Source organism: Bacillus rossius, chromosome 16 (genome assembly GCF_032445375.1).
Source record: "Bacillus rossius redtenbacheri isolate Brsri chromosome 16, Brsri_v3, whole genome shotgun sequence".
Taxonomy (NCBI): domain Eukaryota; kingdom Metazoa; phylum Arthropoda; class Insecta; order Phasmatodea; family Bacillidae; genus Bacillus; species Bacillus rossius.
In genome coordinates, this window is record NC_086343.1 from 22,547,088 (window position 1) to 22,567,826 (window position 20,739).

General features: G+C 35.0%; 1 protein-coding gene across 5 annotated transcripts in view; it reads left to right on the forward strand.

Annotated features, from left to right (window-relative positions):
* Positions 1–692: 692 nt before the first annotated feature.
* LOC134540193 (TRPL translocation defect protein 14) overlaps positions 693–20,739 on the forward strand; it is a 66,601-nt gene continuing 46,554 nt past the window's right edge. For 2 of the 5 annotated variants that reach the window (XM_063382764.1, XM_063382765.1), the window contains exons 1-3: positions 693–909; positions 4,382–4,449; positions 11,629–11,666. In XM_063382764.1, coding sequence (XP_063238834.1) covers positions 864–909; positions 4,382–4,449; positions 11,629–11,666 — 152 coding nt within the window. In that variant the 5' untranslated portion in view covers positions 693–863. Of the gene's footprint in view, positions 910–4,379; positions 4,450–11,628; positions 11,667–20,739 lie in introns of those variants that run through there. The other 3 variants (XM_063382768.1, XM_063382767.1, XM_063382766.1) reach the window with 3 other exon arrangements.

A 20,739-nucleotide genomic window follows, 5' to 3' on the forward strand; every position in this document is an offset into this window, starting at 1 on the left:
TATTGCAATTTACATCACACAAGTTGTTTTGTTATTTTGGCATGTGGACTGAACAGATCTTAGTCCCATGCTTATAGTGCTGCTGTGGTTTGAGTTGGGGAGATATGACAATGTAAATTTAACTACTTTTTAAGCTTTTTTTGTCAGGGATGTACTAGTGCCACACTTGTGGAACTGGGTGATGATATTTTAGTGGTACCCAGTGATTGTAGTTTTGTTGGGTTGGTTGACAAGAGGATTTTCTTCTGTGTTGAAGGATTAGGAATCGTTTAATTTCCTTGGAGTATGGCTATTTTTTTGGCCGATTTTTATGTTCATTCTAACAAACAAATGCTGTCAAATTTTGGCTAAAAAAAATTTTTTAATGGAAAATTTTTGCAGATGCTTTTCTTATTCATTTTATATTTCTACGGTTCACCCAGAAGTTCACTCTTATACCCAGATGCTAAATCATCATTCCTTAGCATCTTATCAGTCATGTTGACATGTAAAGGTTCACTTTAAAGTTATTTGTTTGGTATATATTATAAAATATTTTATATATAAATATTTTCAGGCACTTATTTAATATTTTTTTTGAATGACTTAGGCAATGTTTTCAATTATTTTGGAATCGTAATATTTTTTTTTATAATTTAATCAGTTTTTGAAATTATCCTTTTTTTCAACCAACTTTTATTTTTACGTAATGCCTTTTTCATCTATGGAAATTGCAAATTTGCAGCAATCTGAAATGTCGCTCGTAGAGGAATGTTTAGTGTTAGTGTATTTGTAGTTAATAGTATGATATTTAGGGTTCCTAATTTTAAGATAATGTGACAACGGGCTTGAATATATTAAGGTTTAGAATTCCACGTGCTACCATGAACAAGAAGGAGAAAAGGGTGATCAAGATTGTACTGACTGGAGGTGCGTGTCATGTGGTTTTTGATATAATATTATCCTGATTACCTGAAAAGTAGCCGCTTGACGAAGGTTTACGAAATTATATTGATTTTACTTGGTTAATCTGTTACATATCATAAAATTTGATTAAATTATATAATAACCTAATAGTAATTTAATCATTACTTTGGCGGTTAAAGTTGGACTTGCAATGGTCAGTCGCGTCCGTCATTTAAGGCCCGTTTTACAATGACACGGAAACGGAGATAGATCACGTATATGGAGACGGATCTCAGGTAACAGAGTTTCTACACTAGCAGGCAAACGGAGACAGACCCGTACGGATTAGCTCGGCAATGTTGAGCTCTTCCGTTTACCTTCGTGCGACCAATAGAAACCAAGTATTTGGCTGCTGCGGTGGTATGCTATGCTTGTTAATGGTCTGAATACCGTAAAAATTGTTTTAAGTACAAGCATATCTAGTGTTCGATGTTGACTTTGTGGTTGACAGATTTGACGGAACAGAGTTCCTACAATAGCACGCGTAGGCGGAGATGGATCCGTACTGATTAGCTCGGCAATGCTGAGCCCTTCAGTTTACTTTGCTCCGTGCGATAAATATAAACTATTTGGCTGTGGTGAAAGTTATGTCTGTTTTATGTTCTAAATATGTTAAACATTGTTTCAATTACAAGAATATCTAGTGTTATGTTAATATTTTGTGGTCTATATTTATTATAAATGTAAATTCTGCCCGTGCTATAATATCGAAGCATAACATATTTTTAAAATTAAATAGTTAATTTGTAACATTGAAATAGAATCTCATTGGTTGCCATTTGTTATGTTTCCGTGCATTGTGATAGCAGCTGATGTGATAGTGAAATTTTCCTGTTGATCTGTCTCCATTTGAATAATTTATCTCCTTTTCCATGCTATTTTGGAACGAGCCTTACCATGATCTGCACGCCAGTCATAATATATTTCTTCTTGGAGGTGCCAACTAATTATTTGGCTTAAATTTTTGAGAAAATTTTTCTTGTACGCTAAATGATCAAACTCTAAAATATTTTAAATAATATATTTTCGTGTTATTGTGCATATTAATTTTTTTTGTGTCTCATACATTTTTGGTTTTAAGTATAAATTAAAATGTGTTCATAAGCAAGTTAAAAACATAATACAAAATCAGTTAAACAAACAAACTAAAAGACCTTTTAAAATAAAGACATTGCCTTTCAGACCTCTTTGAGGTTATAATTTTACCAGTCCGTATGTCGAAAGTTAAAAGCTTGGCAATGTTTTGACAGATGGAATTTTGAGCGCCATCAGATTAATTGCATGTCACTTGACTGATGGATGGATGGATGGATAAGACAGATTATTGTAAGTTCAGCTTAAATATAATATATTATTACCCTTAACCGAGCTAAACTTTCACTTTGTAACAATCACTATTTGTGAAAATCTAACCTTCCTCATTTGAGTATTTTTAGATTTCCATTAGGAATGTATAAATGCCTTTTTTATTTTATAATCTAGGGACATAAGTTATACTTAAATGAAAATACAATTTTTGGGTGTTTTATTTAATTTTTTACCATAGTACCACTCAAAGAACAAATTAACTTTATAGTATACTGGAATGATTTGTAGTAGTAGTTATTTAACATTCTGCATCGTGCATTTATTGCATCGTTTATAAACCCAGTCTGAAAGACCTTTTGTGTCAACAGCTACAGTCTGGGACCTACACTTTGTGATATTGACTGTTCCCGAATTTTAATTATGTGTCTTTTAAGGCTCGTCTACAATTGCAAGGTCCCAAATCATGATGGACACTGATCGCTGATTGGTCCACGTCACCCTCTGACGTCTTGGTTGGTATTTGTGATGGTCCGACTCCCTAATCCGAATACACTAATCAAGTTGAACTTTTCGTCTCAATCTGTGTCCTTCAGGAGCATATAAGAAGAAGAAGAAGAAGAAGAAGAAACAATTTTTGCTGTTTCCGGTTCTCGTTTTAAAAACATAAAGAGGAAAGAATGGACTGTGTGGTAGGAAGCCAAGAACATCCCAAGATGAAATTTTGATTAGTGCAGGTTGTTTGTGACTGGTGATTTTTTTTTTCAAACTCTGAACAAAGGAATTCATTTTTGTCAGTCTGAAAGTATTTACTTTTGCCTTCTTACTGAAAAATAAATGTTTTCGAACTCCCACAACTTCCACAAGTTAAATGAATATTAAAATCTTACCTGCGTTTGTACTCATTTACAATTCATGAAAATAATAAACAAAAACAACTGAAAAAAAAAACTTATTTTATGGCTCTGTATTATCTGGTATCTGGTGACTGTTATAAAAGAGTAAATTCGGATATTTGACACTGCAGTTATAGTCGGCAGTTTTCTGCGAGACAATTTATGTTGTTCACATTAGGATAAGGACACAAACTGCCCACAAGTTCGGACTGTTGTAAACTGACCTTTACTGATGCAGCCTTAACGAAGGAAACTCTTAATGTCAAATCAGCATTCTTTGAGAAGCCAGCTGTGAAAGGATATCAGAATCATTTTGATAAAAACATACCTAGTCTGTATCAAAATCAGATCATACTAGGTATAGTGCAGCTCATCCTTAGTTTACAGTGTGCATTGAAAGGGGAATTTACTCTCTCTTTTCTATCCACAATTACTGCCATTAGCATTTTCCTCGTTTCGGTGTGCTCTGTGTCCAGCACAAAAACTTTAAACACAGCTTTGCAGTGTAAAGAAAAATTCTTTTGGATACATCTGAAAAATGGTACATATTTTGTAAAGTAAAATTTGGAGTGAGAATTTTAAGAAATTAATTTTAGTGTTGCTTTTGATTGAGGGAATTTTCTGATAATATTACAATTTTACTTATAAAGAAATGTAACTGGAAGATGCCATCTTGGTTTCAACAGTTTTTGTCAATAAATTTCTATATATCATTTAATACTGGCTCGGTTTGAGCAGAGCACATAATTCAGTGGAATGCCTTGTTAGTATAATGATTGACTGCTACAGATAGTTTCTCCTATGAAATAATAATTGGTGGTTTAGCATTTAATTCTTTTTTATTCAATGAGAATACCTAAAACTGTAATAATACTCAGATGAGCGTTGGTCTTCTTAAATCCTTTATCATCACGGAAGTGTACCTGTAAAATTTAACCCACTAGAAAATGGAAAACACTGTACTGAAATGAGAAATGCCGGTGACAAACTCTGAGCAAAGTAAAAACTCTGGCAGTAATGTGGCCAAGGTCAACGGGTGGAATCCACCTGAAAAATTATGAACATGAGAGACTATTAGTTGGTGCTGGATTTTATGATGTGCCGAAATGCAGAATGTTGGATTAGTGACCGTTCACTGTATTTCCATTTAAATGATGTTAAACTTTAATGTTGGGGTATAATGTGTTGTTTCAGCTAGGTAAAGCAGTTTTTTATTTGTGTGTTGTATTTTACAGGCCCGTGTGGTGGCAAAACCACAGGACAATCCCGGCTGTGCACTTTTTTTGAAAATTTAGGATGGAAGGTCAGTATTGAAAACATTCAATTTCTTACAATGATGCAGCTGTTGTGTGTTGTATATATGACACTGAATAATGTTTTGCATTTGGAGTTATATATGTTAAGAACCTGCAAATATGTTATTAGAGACACCCGAAGGACTAGAAGCCAATAATTGGAGATGTTAGCATCCTGAATTTTAAAAGTAGTTTTGTAAAATAATGTTCTGGTTCTGTACAGGAATATTTCCTGCAAAACTGGAAAATTTCCCATTGAGTTATACTTTCACAAAAAAAACAAATCAATTTTAACAACCATTTTTACATAAACAAATAACATTAGCAGTGAGTCATTAGATAGTGAAGAAAGACAAACTGTACATTCAGGCATACATACTCTACAGTTCTACTCCTACTTTTTAACTTCAAAGTTTTTTTTACCTTTAATATAAAGGTAAAAATGTTTTAGAAGTGGTATAAAAAGTTGGTAATAGAAGCTAAATGCTTAACACTATACACACAAAAATTGCAGCATACAAAGATAATACTATTATTTTAGTACAGCTACCTATCTTAAATTATGTAAGTTCCTTTGAAAAAAAAGATAATTTTCTGGAAAAATTCAAGGCTAATTTTTCCAGAAAATTTTTGGAACTGAAAATGTTCCCACTTACATCTGTTCCAATAACAAGCCTTCTATATTTTTATAGAAAACCAAAAAAATTGTGTGCTGTCTGGAGGGAATGTGCTGTGTAGTGCAAACAAATGAGCAAAGTTGACTAGTTTGTGCTCACATTTGCGGAGTAGCGACTGCTCGGCCCCAGAAATGAACTTAAAACTTGCAGGTCCCTTGGAATTGCATTTGGGAGGACCCGGGTTCGATTCTCGTTACATCCATTTTGGTTCCAGTGTTTCGTGGTTACATGAGATCACTCCAGACACTTCCTGGAATGGTTCCCTTTCCTAGGATTAGAATATAACTGGGGTATGACGTCTCACAGACATCTATCTTATTAGAAGCCGTTCCAAAAACCCAGTAGTTTTATCTCTCAGTATTTACAAATTGGTGTTTTCATCCTTAATGATCAAACAATCATTAGAAATAAACCTCACTTCTATAAGGTCTTTGTACAGGCCTATCATTTATCAGTTGATACTTTGACCGAAGGTAAAAATACAGTAACATATTCTTGTTTAGAAATTGTAATTATTTTCCTGTGTGACTATAAGCAGAGTCAAGTTTTGAATTCTGGGTTAGGGTTGATGGTTTTTTCTGGTCGAGTCAAGTTTTTCTTGTGTCTCTGTGCTAATTAAATTAGGTAGTAGGAGTATGTTACCCAAGAGTGTGGGAGCATATGGTGGTATGTAAATGACAGTGGATGTATCAGACTAAGCTTGTGATCTCCTGGAGAGATTCTGGTATAGTAATGCTGTGTGGAGTATGTGGAGCAGATTTTGCTTCGCAACAGCTGGAGCATTCTACAAAACCTTGCATCAATGTGTAGGTGAAGTTACGTTACTGACAAGGCGTAAAATTCCACTTAGTAGCCTATCTGATATGTGTGCTATTCAAAGGACAACGTGAAATTTCCTGGTTCCGAAACTGAAGAGAAATTTTTATTTAAGTGCTTATTGGGAAAAGGTTACTGTAATCATTGTCCTGTGAGTGCATAGTTCATTAACACTTTTAAGACTAGCAAATCGTGCACTGTTTTAAAATTGTCTGACTGATGTTATTTTACCATTTATTTAAATAATAATTCTAAAAGTATGCTTCATAATTAAGAAGATTGAAATTTGTTGTTCTTAGTTGTACATTACAAAAAACAATTGTTAGCAATGGTATGTAACACAAGGAAAGGTATTTAAGATACAGGGAATTTGCTACCCATATAGCATACGAGTGTGAAGTGATAAGACAAAAACACGGAACCAGCCTCGTACAACAACCATTCTGAAAGATTGGAATTATGCGATGTTTTGAAAAAATTGCTTTATACTTCTTCCAGTCAGGAATAAATTGAATTTGGTGAATGATTGAGTACGTGATAAACTTATGACAGTAAGCAGTTTATATTATATAAAAAAAAAGTGTTCAGCTATGTGGGTAAATTTTGAGTCAGTTGGGGTAGGTATAAATGTTTTTAGAGTTGAATACCCAATATGTAATTAGAATGAACAGGCCTGTAATGAATGGCTGTTAATTTTTCTGTACTTTCAGAATTCACGCAGGTTTGGGAAACAGGGAAAACTCTGGGATTTTAAATGGTATCTTAAAATCCTGAAAAACACATGGAATTTGAGGGTATCTTAGGACTGTATTCCCAGAGATTCTGGCAAGGTAGCGAATTAGCACTACCTTGTTGGGACACAACCATAACCTAACTCGTGGGCTGTATTCGAAAACAAGTCCGAACTGAATCGCAGTAAGGCAACTGTTTTAATAAATGGTGCCCTGCACGAGACTAGAAACTGGTTCAAACGCATTCTAGCAAACATTTGGCAACCATTGATACAATTGTTACGGCAAAAATCCTAGAGATAGCAGCAGCATCGCACAAATTAAATGGTGTTATTCTAATTTTCGCAAGTTCTTTTTAAGTTGCGATTCTTACTTGTCATGACCATTAAGGTGTACAAAATGTATTCCAGGACAGTTTTACTGCCATAAAGTTACATTTAGCACACCAGCACATTTGGTTCGTTTGAATTTATACAAGTTAATGGTGACATGTTTTAAAAACAAAATTGGCCTAAAAAAAAAAAACCATATCTTGTCTCAACTCATGTGTAGAAGGAAGTAACCCAGAATTGAGAATAAAGAAGGGACCACCAATTTTGAACTACAGATCATCTACTTAAATCTGCTTTACAGAAGCTATGTTCTGAAGTAGGTCACTAAAATCCAACACTTTTTTTTTTAAATTTATTTGTTTTCCTGTACCTGTAGCGTGGTCTTTTTTATAATTTGACCTTGTTCCAGTTTCTAGTGTCCTTCATGCAATATTTATTGTTTTGTTCTCTGCAAGTTCTGAACTGTTAGCCGCAGAACTGCAATAAAATGTAAAGGAAAGTTCCAGTTGGTTGGAAACATTTTGTTTAATCCTGAAACCTTGAATGAATTTGGGTATTTCCATCACTCTTTAGAAACACTTTTTGCATCCTAAAATTTCACTTTTTAGCTTATATGATCATTTAGAACAATTTTTGGTCGTTGAGGGGACATAGAGGGAACATATTCATATGATGATGATTGTGGTTTTAATCCCAAAACCATCAGTTTGACTGTGTTTACAAGGTTAGAGTCTGTGCTTTAAGGCCCGTCTACAATAGTCCGAACCTGTGCGTGGTCCGTGTCCTTATCCGAATGTGAGTGACGTCACATTGTCTCGCTGATAACTACCCTGTCCACAATTGCGATGTCCGAATGTATTGATTTCTAAAGTTGCTACCAGAGCGCAGTAAACGTGCCAAACAAAATGTTTTTGTTTATTGTTTTGATGCTTTGTAGTTTGAGAATGAACTTTTGAAAGTTGTGGGAGTTCAATTTTATATATTTATTCAGTAAGGCAAAGTGGCAAATGTAAATGCTAAAAAATTAAATATCACAGCAATCGAACAGCACTAATTTAAATGTCGTCTTGCTCTTCCTGAATTACAACACCTTCCATTTCCTTCAATAACTAAAACAAACACCACGTTTCAAACGGGAACCGGAAATTCAAATATCGTGAGTGTTCTGTTCTTTTTCTGTGTCCGAAGTACACAGGTTGGGACAAAAAGTTCAAATTGACGAATGTCTTCGGACCAGGTAGGTTCGGACCTTCGCCCACTTGACGCATGACGTCAGAGGGTCACGTGGACCAATCAGCGACGAGTGTCCTTCGGACACAGTTTAGCACAATGCTATTGTAGACGGGCCTTAAGTGGTTCAAAGCCCACTCTAGTTATGAAGTTCTTTCCAAGTGTCTTTGAATGTTCATTCTCCGTAAAACCTTTTTCATTTATGTTTAAAATGTGTGGACATGTATGAATGAAAATGTTGATATTTCAGGATATGAAACAGTTTTTTATTTTTTTTTTATAGTGTTGAAGGACAGGGAGATATGTTTTCCTAAGTTGGTTTCATCCATTATATAAATTTATTTAAAATAATGTCCTATAACATATTTTAATTCAAAATTTTGGTGCTTGTCATGGTTATTTGGTGGTGGTTTCATTATTATACAGAGGACGATTGGTGGTAGTTTTCTAAGTTAGTTGATTTCTCCTTAATCAAAGTCAATGGCATATCAGCAGTAATGAACATTATTTATTAAAAAAAAAGCATTGCTTTTGGGTGTTGGTGAAGGAAGTTCGTGGCCGGGATTACGTTTATGCGTTCACGAATGAGCACGAAATCTGCGGAATAATTTTTATGCTACAAGCGGTCATCTGAACACAGTCAGCAAGCAGGCTGTTAATGTGACCAGAACATGGAAGCTTGCAAGTTACCTTCTGTTTTTTTCTCAACGAGCTTGGTAACTCGATCAAAGTTAAAGATTTGGCTTCACCCACCATGTTGGAGCTGTGTGGTTTTTTTTTGCTAATTATATATCTTCATGAAGAACAATTTTGAAAAAGTGTAAGAACATTTTAGATTTTTACTTGCTTTTCCCAACTGAAAGTAGAATCTTGCATGTGTCATTTAAACCATGCTGAAGCAGCAATAGTAGTAAATATGAATAATGGTTACTTGAATTTACAGACAATTCTTTTTATAGGCCTCCTTTAGATATAAAGTTGTAATATGATTCTTGTCTTTACTGAATTTAAGATTTTTGCTCATTTTCTTTATGAATTGTTTTTATAGGTAATTGAAAATAAGTAGAAATATCAATTTTAGGAGAGGGAAAAAATTTGTCAGTCGTTTGTGATGCTTGTTCACTTGTAACTCATTCAAGAACTAGTGTTTTCATTTCGTGGAGAAAAATAATTCTTCAGATAATTAACTCTTCTAAGTGTGCTTTGAAAAGCAAGGGAGTACTTTCCCATAACATTGATTTTGTATCTATAAGTGAAAAATGCACACAAGCTCAGAAGAATATTTAGGTTTTAAGAATTTAATTATTTGCAAAGTGATTGAAGAAAAGACTACTTGTAAAAAAACAGATTTTGCCTCGGCTAAAAGTGTCTAGACTTAAAACAAAAGGTTAAAATGAATTCCTGTCTTTAAGGCATCTTTTCATAAAATTGACTGAGAACCCTATGATCACTTACTATGAGTAATTTATGATCTCACCACTTATTCTTTTAGTGATTTGCCCCCCCCCCCCCCCCAACCATAACCCATACTAGAACAAAAAAAATGTGGGGATAACTGTAGGAAATCTACTCCAGTCCACAATTGACCCTTGAGGTTGGTGCAATTTGGTTTTGTAAAAACGTATTTATTTTTTAGTGCTTCTGGTACTGTGTTAATTTTTTAACACTTGGTGCTCTTGAAAATCTGATAAAACATAGTTGTGAAATTTACTTTTCAAGATGCCATAAATGCATTAAAATAGCAATTTCAGGGACTATTTTTATTTTTTGATTTTGAACATATACAAACGCACACACCCCAGCTATTTCATATCACCCAAAACTTTTCGGTCATTGCCCTCCCAAACTTCAAGGCTGGGTCCGCCACAGATTACATTACTTCTCGGGTGTTTCAATGGAAAAAAATTGTGAACTTTATGTACGAATGATTTAGACACATTATTGTGTTAAGTGAACGTATTGTATTGGTAGTTTAATTTTTTTATATCTCCAGTGTTCCCTGATCTGTTTACGTAAGTTATCTATCAACAGTCATATTTTCAGCTTGGGAGTGGTTTTCATTCCTGGATTTTTATCAATTAAATTTAAGTGTCTCAAAAACCTGCTGCAGATTTGTAGTTCTTAAAGCTCTTGACTTCTGTGTATAAATAATTATTTGCACAGATAATCATTCATTATAGTTTTTTCAGTCAACACTGATGTAAAGTGTTTTTGTAGTAATGAATGTGTTTAGAAAGCGGAACTGAAAATATTGTTTGGCTCTACAATAATAAAAACACACTTTCTTTCAGATGCTGCCAACTGAAAATATTTTGCTCTTGTAGGACAAACATGAAATTATAACTATGTAGGGTAGTTTGTTAGCATTTCTTGTGAAATTTTTAGCTTATAACTTGAAAAATTAAATTTTTAATGACTCAAACATTGACAAGTTTGTGTGACTCTGCCGAAGGAAGTATCATTGACCCAAGTGATTAACACTCCTTTTTGATTGATTTATTGATTGTTACACTTGCGATTGGGCTTCCGCCCGGCGGCAAGGAGTCCCCCCCCTCCTTATCCGCCCAATTTCTGAAGCCTTTTCCTCAATGCCTTTCCTCTTCTCACATCCAGTATCTTTCCCTTAATCCTATTCCACTCCCTCCCAGTTCTTACCAGGAATACTTGTCTTCCTCTTTCCGTTCTTCTCCACTCTCTCTGAATCTTCCACCAATGATCTCTCCTCCCTCTATACACCCCTTTGTTCAACCTGTCTCCTAACCCCTCTCGCCCCTTATCACCTTTAAAAACTTCACCCGTCTCTACTTTCCCTTTCCTTCTTTCTAGGGACATGCTACATTTGCATGTTGTTTGCATATAATTTTTATGCAGTAGTTGTTTTTTACAGAAATGGTGCAGTTAATTTTTTGTATCGCCAATTAATATTTTTTTTTTCAGCTGGTTGATACTGTTGGATAATGAACATTACATTTTTGTATCCCTTTAAGTTTGCGAGTTTTCAGCTGTATCTAGTTCCACGATAGTGCTTGAATATGGTCAGTGTTATGATGTAAAGGAAAGGAAATGGTGTCTGTAAAATGTTTTTGTAAGGACACTTTATTGCTTAGCATATTTATGGTTGTTTTGTAAAAGTATATTAAATCTTTATTTAAAAAAAAGTAATTTTATGCTTAGTAGCAAGCATAGTGCATGCATATGCTAAAATACATTTTTCAGAAATTTTATAAAGAATATATATTTTTAAAACTTTGGCACCCCCTTTTGTACTTAAGATAAAAGAATAAGCCAGAGAATTAAATAATATCTGTGACTTCTTTCTATGCGCGAATCACTTACTTTATCAACTTCGGCATTTTGATGTCGATGTTATCGCAAATTCGAACACAGTTAATCTTTTTCAGGTTTTTCGGGTCCCGGAAACAGCTACTGTGTTGTTAAGGTATGTGCCTTTCATGCTCTTTGAATCCACCCCTGGACTTCTATCCATACAACAGTGTCCTATAATTTTTTTTTGATAAAGGGCTGTTCTGTATTTAAATGTAATTTTTATTCGGTTGACTCCCTGTAAAATGAGCCTTTTTTTTACTCAATTCCTCAAAAAAAACTAATTTGACTGAGTTTTTAATTTGTCTGAACATCAGGAATTTTGCGTTCATTGTGAAGAACATATACATGTGAATATAATTATTAAACTTAAATTTGATTCCTCAAGTTTCAATGTGCATGGAAAATTACCTTGTGCATATTAAAACTTGACATCTATTTATTCTGTTGAGACCATTTATTTACCTATTGTCTGTCTTAAAAGTCTTACTGCAGTTTCATTTGGTTTTCAGTTTCGTTGCATGTAGTCAGAATTGTTTTAGATGCGTTTTCGTGTCCGATAAGCAATCAGTCTTTCTATTTTATTTTTTTTACTATAGATAATTCTTTTTAAATGTTGGTTTCCTCCTGGTTAATCCATACACAACAAATTGTAAAATTTTATTTTGCACACATGTTTATTAGTTGGCAGATATTTTAATTTTCTTTGAATCATACATCAGTATATTTTGCCCTGAATTATTACCTCCCATAACCCAAGCTTGCTAAAGTATTTTTTTGTTTGTTGTTTTAGATGCCTGGTTTGCTTTTTAGTCTGGCAGTTTACGATTATGTAACTTAAAAGCTTGTTTAGTATTGGCTTATCATTGTAGTATAAAATAATACTCAAAGTTTTTGTATTATTTAATTTTTTTTTTTTAATTTTAGGGTCTAACATTTTGTCGGCAGTGAAGTCATTAGCGACTGTAACACACGATAGGACCATGGATGTTGGGGAAAGGAATTGTTCATGCAGTATGTTTGAGGAACCATTCCAGCATTTCCCTAGAATGATTTTGGGGTGCCATGGAAAACCATAATGGGGATGGACAGCCAGGATTTGAACTCTGGAATGGGAGTCCATTGTCTTTCCACTGTGTGGTCTTGCTTCATTTTTAATACTGGTATCTTTGCACTGATTATTCCCCATTAAAACAATGCTGCAAAGTACTACGATTTTCCATAGTTATTAATGATTTAGACCTCCATTTACGTAATCATGGAGATTTATTTATTTATTATGGAAATGGAGAAAATTATTAACACATGAGAAATATTGTGTGTATCGTTGTTTCGTAAGATAATTCTCGCACATATAGCTGGCTGCATATTTGGCACAATCATTTTAGTTTAGATCAGTTTGGTTAGATCTATTCTGGCTTATTAAGTATGCTAAAAAAAACAAATTTACCCCCAAAGGAGATTCAAGAATCCAAGCAAGTAATTCTTGCGTTATCAAATGAATATTATAAGGCAGGCCTTTTGTAAGTACTTAAAATAAATATAAATCCTGAAACTAATTAAACTATTTAATGAATTGATTTTTTCACATTATTTTATATATTATAATATTTGGCATGAACATTATCGTGTTTGCTTTCCGTGTGTTTTATTGTTCGTGCATTAATATGATTACTGACGGGTGTGCCTGGAAGTTGGCAGCAATGTAAAAAGTCTGTTTGAAATTTTAACCAGCTCTAAGAAGTTAGAATTGTTATGTTGGCATTACTAAACTATATTTGTGATCAGATCACACTCAAAATCGAGCCTTTCTTGAATGAAAACTTTGATTTCAAATGCCTGCAACCATTTGGCAGCTAAGCTGGTTTACGTTTAAAAAAAAAAGAAAATTATTTGGAAAAAGTGTTGTGAGAGCAATACAGGTAGTCAGACGTGAAGAAATTTGAATTGCAAGCTTTACTGTGTGTAGTAGCGGGGTTCAAAACTATAGTAGTGTGTCGTGCAAGGGTTGTCCAATTGACACTTTATGTACTGTTACCCATAGCAACAAGAAGTGGTATTAAACCAATTAAAAAAAAAATATACTTTTGGCGGTGACAAGTAAATAAATGTTAGAGGTTTAACAGCTAGTTGTGTTGAAAAAGTAGTTGAATCCCCATTGAATGCAAGGGAAAGGGGAGCTGGGGAGGCACTTTTGTTGAGATAACTGTAGTTCACAGTTGGTAGTGTCTCCCATCTTTGCAGGCTATCTATGGAATCCCTTCCACATAGTTTTTTTTTTGTATTTATTTCATATTTGTGACGTGACCACCGACAGTTGTGGAACTTTAATGGTGGGCACGGACATACAAAAAACACAAGGGCACAAGTGATGCAGTCACTGCATTTCGGCACTGCGCGAAGGTGTGCACCACCTACAAGGGAGACAAGCCGTGCAGGTAGGCCCCACCCGCAAGTAGTCACAACGTAACCAGAAGGCAGCGCGCAGGAACCACGTGACAAAAAAAAAAACTTATACACAAACAAGTCACACATAAATGGAAAACAAACAACAGTAACGTTGTAAGCTGGAATGTTCTTTCGGCTGGGTACCCCGAGGTAGTGATACGATTCCAGTTTCGGAGCCATTTTGCAAAAGGTGGAAGCGAGTTTAACTATAGTTTGTCGGTCTGTGTATGGTCGTTCCCTTCTGGCTGTGCATACTGAAGCAAGGCGGCCAGATCGGAGAGTATTTGGAAGTTTTTTTTTTTGTGATATTTCCTAATTTGAAATATACGTATGTCCTAATTATTGGCGTAATTAATATATTTCCAGGTATTTTTTTTTCAAGCAGTTTCTGTCTGATGTTAATGTACGGACTCCAGCACGTAACAATTAGCCAGGAGGAAATTACTGATTGTTTTACGTCATTAGTTGCAGTTAACATAACTGTTGAGCTGGGGCGTAATATTTGGCTCAACGAGGGTTCAGTGCTATTTCTTGTGATTTGTTGAGAGAGAAAAAAATATAAAATAATCAGGGTGTCTACATTCTGAAGGTCAGGGAGTGTCAGGGATTTTACTTGAAATCCTGGAAAAGTTGTTGAAATTTGCTAGTGATAATATAATTTGAGGGGGGAATGTCATGTTCCATTCTACCATCATCCAAACTGTAAATGCTTTTTTATTCCTTCAGATATTTTAATGTATATTTGTACAAACGGTAAAATGGCATAGGTAATGTTGAAGTACAGAAAGTGGAGATAGAACTAGGCAAGCATTGGGGATGGCAAATGCTGATATCCTTAATTTCTTTAAAAAAAATTACTTAAATTCATGAAATCACTCGGTGCTTTTTAACCTTGGTTTATTTAGTTTGTCGGCAACAGTTGTAGCTTCGGTTCTTCTTGAAAGACATGCGCTCATACATGCATGTCCTTGAGATCTGCCTTAGTGAACCTAATTAAGGTAATGATGCGTATTATCTGTATTATCTCTTGTCAAACAAGCTTTTGTCTAACTTTATTGGCAGTTTTTTATGGGGCTTGTTTACTCTTCAGTGGTGCTTGTTTACTGTGTCAAGTTTACTCTTTGTGTGGAGTTACTGAAGCAATTCCACAATTTTGGTTTTTGACTACGCACGGATTAAGTGTTAGTTTTGCTAACCCTGTCTTTGGATGTTTGTAAAACTTTCTCCTTGCGGCCTATGTCGTGTGTACAAAATTAAACAGCTCGACAGAGATGTAGGCAACGATGTTCTCTGACATTATGCACTGGCGGAAAATGAAATCCCAGAACCAAGAAGCCATTTATTTAGAGGAATGCAATTTAGGCTAACAGGAGACAGGTTCCAGTACGCGTGAGAAGACACTTGACATGATGGAACATCATTATCCTCTGTAGTCGCCACGATTCTGAACGCAAGCATGCAAACGTGCACGCATTGTGTCGGTGTGTCGTCGTGTGGGATGGAGTTCCACGCCTGTTGCAGTTGGTCAGTCAAATCAGCAACGGTTAATGCTGGTATTGGATGGCACTGGATGTGTCTTCTCATAATTTCCTGTACGTGCCCAATGGGTGAAAGGTCTGGTGATCTCGCACATCAAGGCAACTGGTCGACACACTGTAGAGCACGTTGGGTGACAGCAGCGGTATGAGGGAAACACCCCACTGAATACTGCGAATGGATGGCAGCACAACCGCTTCAATCACCAGTCTCACTTACGAAGCCATTGTCAAGGTTCTTGGGATAATGACGAGAGTGCCCCTGCTTTAAAAGGAAACCGCTTCCCAGACCGTAACTCCTGGTGTAGGTCCAGTGTGTGTGCCGCAGACAGCTTGGTTCCGAGTGCTTATCTGGCCTGCTTCTAGGCTTCCCTCTCTCATGTCCCAGCTCTTCCCACCCTCCTACTCCACTTGGCACTTGGTGCACCCTCACTACCCTCTCCCTCTCCCTCTGCCTTCTGTCCTTAATGCTCTCCCAACCCAGTACCTTCATCAGCTCTTTTGTTTCTTTATGGAAGTACGTTAGGTGAAAATATAATCACAAAACATGGTCATAAAAAGATGTATTTTTCTTGTATGAATACTCAACATATTTGTTAGTTTTGTGTTTTGTCTTCCTTTTTAAACATATAATAGAAGGAAATTGTGCTAAGGTTAAGCTTTACACTGCATGACGGGTTTTTAAATTTTCATGTCAGTTAATTATTTATTTTTTTCCAATTCCTACAGATTGTTCACTACATACCTAAGCATTGTATGCTATTTTCTGTCGTTAGTTTTTGCAGAATATATGTTATAAACATCATCTCCTGTTTGTAAAAATTCTGGAAAAATTTACTAAAATTTTTGGCTGGCTTAATTGCATCATGTTCACTCGCTAGGAATTTATTTACTGTTTCCACGGCTGAGTAATGCTGACATATTTACTTGTGTGGTCTCATTTTCAAAATATTTATTTGTCATTATCTGAATTCACTTAATTCGTGCCTAGTCAGGGCTGCATTCGTGCCAGTGAGGCGGGGTGAAAAATGTGACGCTCGCTGGTGCTAATAGCACGGTGTCGCCTCTGAGCTGGTGCGCAGTCTTCTCGTTCTTTATAGGATAACTATGAAATTTGAATGGTAAAGAATCTGTACCAAGCAGTTCATGTCTGAAAATTGTTCTGAAAAGAAAACACGTTTTAGTCCTTTTTTACTTTTCTAAAAATACAGTTTAAAAACGAAAGATGGGAACAGGACTACTCATCCGGCCTCAGTGCATTCTCGAATGCTTTTTGTAAACACACCCCTCTCGGACATCTTGAGCAATTTTCAAATTGTGTGGTTTCTTCTGAAGCTTTGCACGCTGTTTGTGTGTGTGTGTGTGTGTGTGTGTGTGTGTGTGCGCCTAGGGATGTTTTATAGTATGTTAAGTATGTTTTATAAAACCAGGTGGCATGCGTGGGGAGCTGGAGAGCTGAGTTATGTAACTGCCTGTGACGTATTGATCGTTACGTGGGCCTTGAAAGGTTTCTTTCCTCTTAAGCCTCTTGTCTAGCTTGCGCAGTTGGACGTTCCATTTTCGAGAGATTTCCGTGAAATATGTTCAGATAGCTCTCTTGCATTTATTATGGGGTTCACATATTGTATCACCAGATTCTTAGTAGAGCTTACGTGCAAGCTGTAAAACATCACACAGGGGATCATAATTGTGAACGCTTGTGTAACTTTATACCACTGTTATATAATATTAAATAAATTTTTGTTGAAAACGTTTGAGGTGCACTAATTGCACAAGGGGTGTCGTGATAAATTTACAAAAAAACAGCTTGATTGATTAGCAGTTTTGCATTCTTTTCACAAAATTTTTTTGTCATTTACAATTTTTTTTTATTAAAATGCTCAAAATGCTATTCTCTATGAGTTGCAGCACTAATAATTTTTATTACAACTGTTATTCTATTATGAGCTTTTGAAGCTACTGATAGGTTGAATTGTCTACTTTGAAGGGGGAAAAAACCTCTATTTGCAAAATTTGTACAGCGTAAAATGACTGTATGTATGAAAGACCACACTCAAAATCCTAGGATGCATTGTTTTGAAATAATGGGTTTTTGTGATTGGTCCAAAAATTGTCATTTCATAAACACGTGAACACCTGCTAAATAACGTCACAATTGTGCTGAAAACTTCAAAGTTATGTTTTAAATTGCTGTAAACACAGGTGCTGATAAAACATTTACAAGAAATTCAATGGAAACAGGCTTGCAGCATGTTGAACCTTAGTGAAAACAAGACGAAAGTTATCCATTGAGCTTGTGGTTTGTGTGTATGATGGCCGACTAGATGGCGCCAGTGGAGTTTGCCTAGTAGCGTGTGTTGAGTGAATCAATTCAGTGTGATTGATATATATTGCCTGTGTCACCGGTGTCAACTGAAGTGTGGCAAGTTCCGATTTTGCCATAGCATGCTCTCTCACTCTGCTTACACCCTTTTTTTTAACACACTTTTATTAGCTTCATACGTATGTATGTTAGTATGTAACGGTAACTTTGAACATGATTTTGACCCTTTTCAAAACGTCGGATTAACTCGAAATTTGGCATACTTATTAAGGACAGATGACAATTCAATATTTTAAACAGTTAGACCTGTTATCCTTACTAGGATAATCAGGATTAGCAATTTTTTGGGGTGTATGGTGTCAATAGTTATAAATATTTAATTTACATATATGACTAGAAGGATTATCATTTTGATATCATCTTAAAAAGCACCCCACACTTTTTTTTACAATAAAATATACATTTTTTCTTATTTACACTATTCTTAATTCAGATTTATTAAAATTTATTTCCTATTTTTTAGTTGGATTTTCTATAAAAGTGTGTTTTTTTAGTTTTTTAAAACTATTATTTATTTTATGAAGGCTTTGTCAGTCCACTTTAGCTAACAAGTTAGGTTGTATATCCACTAAACTCTCTTGAACTGTTTTGGGAATTACAGGCTACAAAATTTTGGTGTTATTAAAATACTCTAGTATTTGCAAGGCAGAGAAAATTTTACAGATTGTCTGGCATCAGGAAAAAAATGGAAAGGTCAGGGTATTAAAAATTTCAGGAAAAACTCATTGGTCAGGGAAATCTCCATGTCAGGAAATTTAAATGAAATACGGTAAGGCTTTTATCTTTGCCGTGCATGTTGTATATATGGTTTCAGCATTTATTTTGTTACAGTTAGGCTTCAGTGAATCCTATTTTTTTTTGTTCAAATAGAATATCTAATTATTCACGAATATTAAATATCTTTCAAATCTGATTTCAACGTAGAGTGAAACTTTTTTTTTACATTTCACAGAAGTCCAAGAAAAATTGATACAAAATACAGTAAAATGTAAAATAGAGGAAAAATATGGAACCTTAATAGAAATGTGTAAAATTAAAGAAAATATAAAAAATTCGGCAATTCATTTTCTTAAACCAGTGAAATGATCAGTTTGGAATTTTTTTTAAAATTGAACAGCTTTCATCTATAAAAATAGAATATTATTAATAATTATAAACCATAATCACATATTATGTGTAACACATAAAAATAATTTGTGTAATGTTTCAGAAAACAAAGCCAAATTCCTCATAAATCATCTTTGAATATCAAATTATTTACGAGTATAACATACATCTTATATTTTTTTGTGGACCCCGAGTTGAAGTGCTGTTGTGCCAAGTGTTTTTGAGCAGAGTCGTACTTGGTGGCATGTAGGGATTGATTCCATTTTTTATGGTGCCTTGTGGCGAGTAATGTAAGAAACTTCATGTTGCACACACTGTCCTTGTTTTTAGTCACTGTGTGAAAATGTTTGTCATGACTGACGAATCTGTAAGTGTTAGAAAGTAGCTAAAAAAAAGGTTTTTTTATCGGTTGGGTTTTGCTCAGGCAAAAATTAAGATGACCTGAGAAGACATGGAATGGGTATTTTGGGCTTAGCTGCAGTTTGACTACCTTATAGTTTTATTCCGTGATGTTTTATAATTGAAAATACTTGCCTTGACTTCTGCGTCCAGTTCTTTGCCAATTTGCGAGCACCGCTTCCCCCCCCTCTTTGTTTTTGTCGGTGGTGATTTCGTGATGAGATACATTAGTAGGCCTGAAAGTCTTATTGATCCGGCATCATAACATGTCATTTGACTGATTATGTGGTTTTATATCCAGCGTGGTCTGCCCGTCTATACTCATTGTAGAGTTAAATAAAGAAATGATTTATTGCTGTATTTATTACTTTAGCTACTGCCCAATAATAAGGTAGATACTCACCGCCAGAATTGTGTCAATCGCTCAAATTTTTTTAAAGTGATTTATGCAGTTAAAATGTTTTTTTGTAAATTTGTTGTTAAAGTATTACTTTAGTAATAATTTTATTATTGACAAAAGTATGTTAGCTGGCACTGCAGAAACTGCATGACTCAATTATAAGTGCAAGAGTCGGTGCCCAAGAGATTTGAGGCCCACTATCTTTAAAGTCTTCATCTTAAAGCCGCTATCCAATGTTAAATTGTATCTTGATCATTTATCAGGGTGTCCAAACCGGTGAAAACAGGAAAATCCTAGAATTTTCAGGGAAGAGACAGAAAATGTTGGATCAGTTAATTTAAATAAAATTGTTAGAAAAAAGTTCAAACATTTTATTGCTAATCCACTGTCTCATGTATATTGTGTTTGTGCTGCCTTCTTTGGAGTGTGGTGTAAGGAACTCCCTATTTGAATAGTTTTCAGGCTTTTTGTTAATGTGAACACTTTCGTAGTAGGGCATAAATTAACATTAGTGTTTTTCAATGGAAATGTTGCTAGTTTTTTTTTTTGGACAGCAAAAAAAGAATTTTAAGACCTGAAGAAGTCTGTGAATTATGTTTCTAGCTTTCGCTGATATCCTGCAATAAATCAAATAGCTTTGTTTTTGAGGTTGAGCCATGTCAAAATGGTAGATTCTACAGATGTTTCATTCTTAGCTGCAGCAGGTAACATCAGGGTTGAGAAATAAATTTAGCTGTCAAAATCGACTGTACTGATGTCTCGCTCTTAGTTGCAGCAGGCGTCATCAGGGTTGAAAAATCAGGTGGTTTCTCAACCCTGATTACTGCTGCAATGCAAAGGGGAACATCGGTACAATACACAAATTTGATGCGGCTAAATCTCTAAAGCCAAAATAGTTTATTAGGCTATGGCTGTG